General features: G+C 54.1%; 1 protein-coding gene across 1 annotated transcript; it reads left to right on the forward strand.

Moving 5' to 3' along the window:
- Positions 1-3,153: 3,153 nt before the first annotated feature.
- Positions 3,154-4,206, forward strand: LOC104309924 (transcription factor HES-5). The gene is made up of 3 exons (XM_009911307.2): positions 3,154-3,245; positions 3,396-3,576; positions 3,704-4,206. Exons 1-3 carry the CDS (start codon positions 3,183-3,185, stop codon positions 3,943-3,945), a joined length of 486 nt encoding a protein of 161 aa, XP_009909609.2. The 5' UTR covers positions 3,154-3,182; the 3' UTR covers positions 3,946-4,206.
- Positions 4,207-7,205: the final 2,999 nt, after the last annotated feature.

A 7,205-nucleotide genomic window follows, 5' to 3' on the forward strand; every position in this document is an offset into this window, starting at 1 on the left:
CAGCAGGGACATCCTCCACTAGAGCAGCTTGCTCAGAGCCCTGTGAGCCTGACCTTGAATATTTCCAAGGGTGGGGCCCCAACCACCTCCCTGGGCAACCTGTTGCAATGTTCCAGCAGCCTCATGGTGTAGAACTTGTTCCTCACATCCAGTCTAAATCTGCTCTTGTCTCATTGCAGACCATTGCCCCTCATCCTCTCACTGCAGGCCTTTGCAAGCGGTTTCTCTGCAGACTTCTTGTAGCCCCCTTCAGGTACTGGAAGACTGGTACTAGGCCTCCCTGGAGCCTTCTCTGCTCCAGACTGAACACCCCCAGCTCCCTCAGCCTGTCCTTGTAGCAGAGGTGTTCAAGCCCCTGATCATTTTCATGGCCTCCTCCTTAGGTCTGGGCCCCCTTTCTTTTTCACCTCAGGATGGTCTGCAGGACTCAGTGCTGAGTCTCCTCCACTTTGGGGTTTTTCCCCACTTGCTGCTCAGAAGCATTGCTCTGTCCTGGCTCCTAAGCATTTTATCTTTCCCAATGACTTCACTAACACTAGGCTGTGGAAGTTTGTGTCCTCCTGAGTTTCCCACACCATCTCTTAACTACATTCAGTTGTGGCACAAAGGAAGTGTGCCTGCCTACAAACCACATTAGCAACGCTGCTTGCCTCTGCTTTGTGTTGACTGGGAAACCCTGATCCCAAAAGGCCATCTGGGCAGGGCAGAGCCAGTGGGGGCAACCAGCACCTCTCAAGACTTGGGAAAGCAGCACCACCTTGAAGTCTTCCTAAAGAGCTAACATCTGGCAGAGATGCTGGGGGAAGGCTGTTGCTGGAGCCATAAACCACATGATCCAGATGCAGCATCTTGGGACCCTGGAGAGTTCTCTGGGCAGTGCTGGGAGCACAGCAGGTGTGCCAGGCAGGATGTGTTATCCTAAGGGCAAACTCCACTCTGCTCAATTATAACAGGGAGAAGTGTCTGTTACTGCTCTTCTCTAGCATGTCCAACCCTATCTCATGTAGGTAACTGAGCATCTGGTTTGAGTAACTCTTCCAAGCTGGGGCAGTCATTGGCTAAGCTTTTGTTTTCCCACTCTCAGACTGGAAAGCAAGAAGCTGTGTTGAAGAGCAGCTTTTATTTCACATGCTCTACAGAAACTCCACTTTGCAGAGGTGGATTTGCTGTCTGGGGAAGATTTTGCCACACTGAGCTTGCAGTGACACATTGGACATGAGCTTTTGTCATCACACACAGGTTCCAAGCATGTGGGGCCTCCAGCCAAAGGCAGAGAGCAAGTCACACACCTGCTCCACTACAGTTTTACCAGGGGAAGTTCAGTTGTCCTCCCCCAGAACAAAAGTTCTGTGTCTCAGGAGTGGGATAGCACAGAGGCTCCTGGGCAGTGGGCTGGGGGGAGCTGCAGGAAAGGCATCTGACACTCCCAGCAGCTTTGTTGTGTGTCTCTCTCTGTGACTTGTACTAGAGGGAGAAATCATTGTTGTTCTGTAGCTGCTTATTAGTCAATTAACCTGAAACCCAGAAACTGTCTCTGGCAAAGCTGGCAGTGGGCTCTCTGCTCGTGAGCTTGGCACATTTCTTCCTGATGCCCTCAGTTGAGGAGCTGAAGGAGTGAGTCAGTACTCAGGAGTTTCTGTTTCAGAGACTCTCCCCAAGAGGGCTGCACAGAGCCAAGGCTTGGTTTCAGAGGTGGCATTACATAGGCTCAGAGATAATCCACCAGCTTTGAGGGGGACATGTGAAACGGTGTCACAAAAGCTTTCCCACAACTTGACATAAAGGGCTCAGAGCTCAACAGCTGCTGCTCTGTGCCACAAGAAGGAAGCCTATTCAGGAGCAGCACAATGGGGAGGGAAAAGCAGATCCTGGAAGAGGTCACTGAAGCCTTACCTGGCCTGACAAATAATGAGCTGCAGAGGGAGAGGGAGGACTGTGCCCCTGTGTATTTTAAAAGCCATGTGTGACCACACACACCCAAATTGCTGTGTACCTGAGCACACACAGATAGGAATGGAAACACCAATACTATTCACTTACTGCAGCAAGTGACCCCCAAGCATCACCCCTAGCATCACCTGACAGTGATGTATCTGGTCATCACTCTTCCTTATTGCCCCTTACAGAGGCAGATACTGATGCTCACAGGGGGACTGTGTTGAACTGATTAGGTCACAGCACATGAGGAGTAAATCTGGGACCCAAATGGTGGTAGAGGTGTGGGGTGTGCTGCTGCCTGCCCACTGTGCCCTTCATGTAGTGTGACAGGGCAGCACTGCTGCCAGCCTTGCCCCACGCAGACCAGAGGCACTCTGCTGCCCTTTCCTCCTTCAGCTGCTGGTGTGGGGTTAGAGCTCATGAAGGACACAGTACTGGGGCAGAGAGCAGGGTAAATGTGGGCAGAGCTGGTTTAAGCTTTTCAGTCTGAAAACAGTGAGGGGTGGGGAGACACTGCAACAGGTTGCAGAGTTAGGTTGTGGCTGCCTCCTCCCTGGAGGTGTTCAAGGCCAAGTTGGATGAGACCTTGAGCAACCTGGGCTGGTGGGAGGTGTCCCTGCCCATGGCAGGGGCTTGGGACTGGATGACCTTTAAGGTCCCTTCCAACCCAATCCATTCTATGACAGCTCTATGAAAGCTGTTGTGGCAGTCACCTGAGGGAGACCCCCGGGCTGTGGCTTCCTGGGAGAAGCAGCTGTGCTGTGCCCCAGGAAAGCAGCGGTGGCTGCCATGTGCTGGGCCTCGGTGTGTGCACGGCAGGAGCAGAGCCCCAGGCCTGCCTGCCCAGAGCCTTCCCCACCATGGCAGGCAGCTGCCCTCCGCCTTCCTCCGTGCCCGTGAACGCCGGGCCGGGACGCTCTCGATCCGCGGCATTAGTCGGCAGCCTTCTCGCAGCGCCGGGCGGCTCTGTCCCCGCTCCTGGCACGGGGCTGTGCCCACCTGCCCGGCCGGCCGCGGGGCGCTGGGGCATTGTCCGGCGCCATTCAGCGCCAGCCGGGCGTGCAGGGCTGGCTGCGGCTGCTTTGTGCTGCCCCCTCCCCGATTGGCTCCGGAGTGTGGGAAACGCCGGCGAGCCGCAGACCCACAGCCTCGCCGGCAGCTCCCGCGCTATAAATAGCAGGCAGCGGCAGCCTGCAGCACGTTTCCCCCGCGCTTGCCCCCCGAGGCTCTCCCCCTCCGGCCGGATGGCTCCCAGCGCTGCGCTCCTGGAGCCTGACAACCTGCTGACGCCGAAGGAGAAAAACAAAGTAAGTGCAGGCACAGCAAGGCGGCCCCCGGCCACGCTCCCAGAGTTTGCAGCAGCTGAGGAACTGCTCCGTGTTGTGCAGGATCAGTGCTGGGGATGGCAGGCAGAGGACCCTTCCAATAACAGCTCTCTTCTCCTTTGCTCTTTCCAGCTGAGGAAGCCGGTGGTGGAGAAGATGCGCCGGGATCGGATTAACAGCAGCATCGAGCAGCTGAAGCTGCTCCTGGAGAAGGAGTTCCAGAGGCACCAGCCCAACTCCAAGCTGGAGAAAGCAGACATCCTGGAGATGACTGTCAGCTACCTGAAGCAGCAGAGCCAGCTGCAGATAAAGAGTGAGTGTTGCATTTTGTTCCAGCCCCTGGCTTACTGTGAGTCTGTGATGGTGTTAGGGTCTCTGGCTGTGAACAGCTGCTCTAAACTATTCTTTCTTCCTCCTCCCTCTTTTCTTCCCTTCCCCAGCTGCAGCTTCCTTCCACAAAAGCTCTCAGTTTGACTTCAGGGAGGGCTACTCCAGGTGCCTGCAAGAAGCTTTCCATTTCCTCTCTCTTCACAAAGTCCGAACTGAAACACAGACCAAACTTCTCAGCCACTTCCAGAAGAGTCAATCAGCTGCTGCAGAGGTCACCCTCTCTCCTGGGAACCCCAGCACCCTGAAGCAAGCCTCACCAAAGGACACCAGCACTCTCTGGAGGCCCTGGTAGTCAGGGGAGTCCTCACTTCATGGACCAGTCCAGAGGAAGGAGCTGACTGCATCTGACAGTCCAGCTCCCATCCTCTTTTCTGTAGGGAATTTGATCTCCCTGTGTGTTTTATTTATGTGTGAAAAGGACAGCTCGTGGCTAACTTTTGACTTGGATGGGATCCTGGGGTGAAGGTTGAGGCATTCTGTGAGTGGTGAAGCTGTGGGGACGCTGCTGCCAGCAGTGCACAGCGTGCTGCCCGCTCAGGGGCCGGTGGCTTCCTGATGGTGTCTGAGTACCTGTCAGAGTTGTGACAGGTGAGGATTGCTGCAGGAGAGGTTCCTCTCACATGGCTTGTAGGAGCCATCAGCTGTGCTCTGGTTTGACTGGCAGCACTTGCTGCTCAGCCACTGGAGGCTACATTTACTACTCTTTAGTTCACACACACCTGGTTAAAATCAGTTTCCCTCTGACTGCTTCACAGATGGGCTTTGGATTTCCCCCTCCATAACCCTTTCATAGTCCCTAGTGTCTAAAGTGTGATGGAGGAAGAGGAGCTAGGGAAGGATGTGGAATATTTCTACTGGTTTGCTGCTTTTTTTTTTCTATTTAGAAAGAGTCTGTTACTGCTTTATGTTAAAGAGCAGGGAGGAGGCAGAAGGCTGAGTTTGTAAATGTTATACATTTGGGGGTGTAAGCTCTGCTTTTCCTAGCACTTTCATTCTAGTAATGATTTTTGTCTGTGTTGAGTGGTTCAGCTCCTGGTGGATGATGTTTCTCCCAGTGCTGGGACTGCCCTCAGGCTTCTGTGCATACTGTGTATGCATCTCTGTGTGTGTAGAGAGCAATAAAATGCATTTGTGTGCAACTTCTGCCTGGCTTCTCTCTCTCTCTGAGGGGTGTACAGCCACTTGTGTCCCCCCAAAAGGGTTCATAGGTCAGGCTTCTAAAGGAGGGAGGTGTTTGGTAAAGTGAGAGGGGCTCAGATTGTTCACTTGCTATATTCTCCTAACTCCCATCCCCTCAACCCCAAGAAGGAAGCAAGTGCTGCTGTCACACAAATTCTCTCAGCTGAATCATGTTGAGCATTTCCTTATCCACTGCCCTCCCACCCACACAAAACCTTCTCACCTGAGGAGTAAAGCTTTGAACGTGGCTGGTGCGAATCTGCACCAGGCTTGGGGGCTTTGTGTTTCTGAAGTGGTGATGGGGACAGTCTGAGACACCCACCCCCTGCCCCCAGCTTGGTCTGCAGGCCTGGAGTGTGACCTGATTACAGGGATGCTGCTGGGAGCTGCTCTTTAAGCAGGGCAGCTCCGGCTTTTCCCGGCTGCTTTTAGCTCTCGGTGGGGGACAGCAGCGCTGATTCCCCGTACCCACTCCCACATCAGCCTCCATCCCCTCCCTCTCGCTCTCCACAGCAGCACGGCGGCGCTGGGCTGGCTGCGGGCTGGAGTCAAACCCTCGCTGGTGCTTGGGCGTCCGCTGGGCTGGTGCCGGAGCCGCAGTGGCCACTAGGTGGCAGCATGGGCGCAGGAAAGAGTTGTTCTCCCTCCTCCCGGGCAGCAGCGGCTGCCTCCTGCTCCTCCCAGGGATGTGATCGAGTTTGGCTGGTGCCTAATTGCCCACGAGCCTCAGGTGGAATCAGCTCTGCAGCACGACGCCGCTGGGGACAGAAGTTTCCACGAGGCTGAAATGCGGAATCTTGCCTGGAGGATCTCCTGATTTCTGCAGGTGGGAGGTGAGAGAAACTTCCATGAGAAAAATCCAGCAACTTCCATGGGTCGTGATAAGGGCTTGGAACAAACCCTCCCAGGCACCTTGTAATGATCCCTCTGCAGCTGCCTGTGCCAGAACTGCTAATGGCTCATCTCCAGAGCTTCATCATTTTGCAGTGTAATTAAACTGTCAGTCGTGCAAACCTCCTCCACCTGACCTCTGCAGGGCTCTGTGCTGCTCTCCTTGCTGAGCACATTCATCCTGGTGTCACTCTGCTGGGTTCCTCGTGGCAGGCAGGGACTGGCACCGAGTATTAGGCAGCTTCATGGTCCCTCTGCTAAGACTTGAGTGAATAGGGAAGAATGCAATGCCCAAGGCCCAGACTGTCCTGTGACCAGCGCTGGTACGCTGCTCCTAGGCGAGGATTGAATGCAAATCTGAGCAGCCCTGGGACCAGTTCTGTTATCTAACCTGCTAATTCTATCTCTGTGATTATTTGTGACTCCAACAATTCCCATCTAAAAAGCCCACCCTTTCCTCCCCACTTCACCTGCCCTGAGCTCAAGTGCGGAGGCAGAGCTGAAATAGCCTCAAACCCAAATGGAATTCAGGTTGCACCCCCTTGAAGAGCTCTGTGTAGAGGCACCTGAGGTGCAGTGTAGGAAAGAATCAGATGTAAAATACTTTTAGTGCTAAAAGCCCAATTCTGTGCTTTTTGTAACAGTGGATGGCAGGAAGGGACTCTGCAGGTGGGTGCTGAGCAGTCTGCCCTCAGCCTTTTGAAGAGGGATTAGATAAACTTGCAGCTAAAGCCTCTTACTGCTCCTTGTCCCTTCTGCTCTGAGCTCTCAGACTCCAAAGGGCACGGGAGAGTGCCTGATCCCCGAGGCAGCACTGATTCTCTCCCAAGGTTATCTGCCAAGATGACTTTTAAGATGGAAATAAAAGGTAATGGAACTGCATATTCTCAGCTACAGTAAAGGCAGCAATTTACCCACAGAGAGACTGCACTTTAGCAGGTAAAATTCAGCCAGAATCAGGAGGGTTTCAGGCAGTGCTGCAGCCAGCTCCTGTTGTCAGGGGGCCAGGATAATTCCCTGGCTTATCTCCTAAGGCAGAGCTGCTTCTGCTCAGTGATTTTCCTTTCCTTCCCTGCCATTTAGATAATCAAACCTTTTGCTGATGACATCTGTGAAGCAAAGGAACAGTCTGATCTGGCAGGGCAAGGGAAGAGCTCTGGTGACTGTCTTGCTTTCCAGTCATGTGTGCCCAGCATCAGGAGGACACAGAGCTGCTGGAGCCAGTCCAGAGGAGGCCACAAAGCGATCCAAGGGCTGGAGCACCTCTGCTATGAGGATAGACTGAAGGAGCTGGGGTTGTTCAGCCTGGAGAGGAGAAGGCTCTGGGGTGACCTCAGAGCTGCCTTCCAAGAGCTGAAGGAATCCTACAGGAAGGCTGCTGAGGGACTTTGCATGAGGATGTCCAGAGACAGGACAAGGGGAAAGGGTTGGAAGCAGGGTTAGGCTGGAGCTGAGGAAGAAGTTCTTCAGTACCAGGGTGGT

Source organism: Dryobates pubescens, chromosome 33, assembly GCF_014839835.1.
Source record: "Dryobates pubescens isolate bDryPub1 chromosome 33, bDryPub1.pri, whole genome shotgun sequence".
NCBI classification, from domain to species: domain Eukaryota; kingdom Metazoa; phylum Chordata; class Aves; order Piciformes; family Picidae; genus Dryobates; species Dryobates pubescens.

What these genes read in the sequence shown, in the direction of transcription:
- LOC104309924 (XM_009911307.2), top strand. Translation starts at nt 3,183, where the DNA reads ATGGCTCCCAGCGCTGCGCTCCTGGAGCCTGACAACCTGCTGACGCCG. An exon ending in CGCCGAAGGAGAAAAACAAA is followed by an intron (nt 3,246 to 3,395) that starts GTAAGTGCAGGC and finishes TGCTCTTTCCAG; the next exon opens with CTGAGGAAGCCGGTGGTGGA. An exon ending in GAGCCAGCTGCAGATAAAGA is followed by an intron (nt 3,577 to 3,703) that starts GTGAGTGTTGCA and finishes TCCCTTCCCCAG; the next exon opens with CTGCAGCTTCCTTCCACAAA.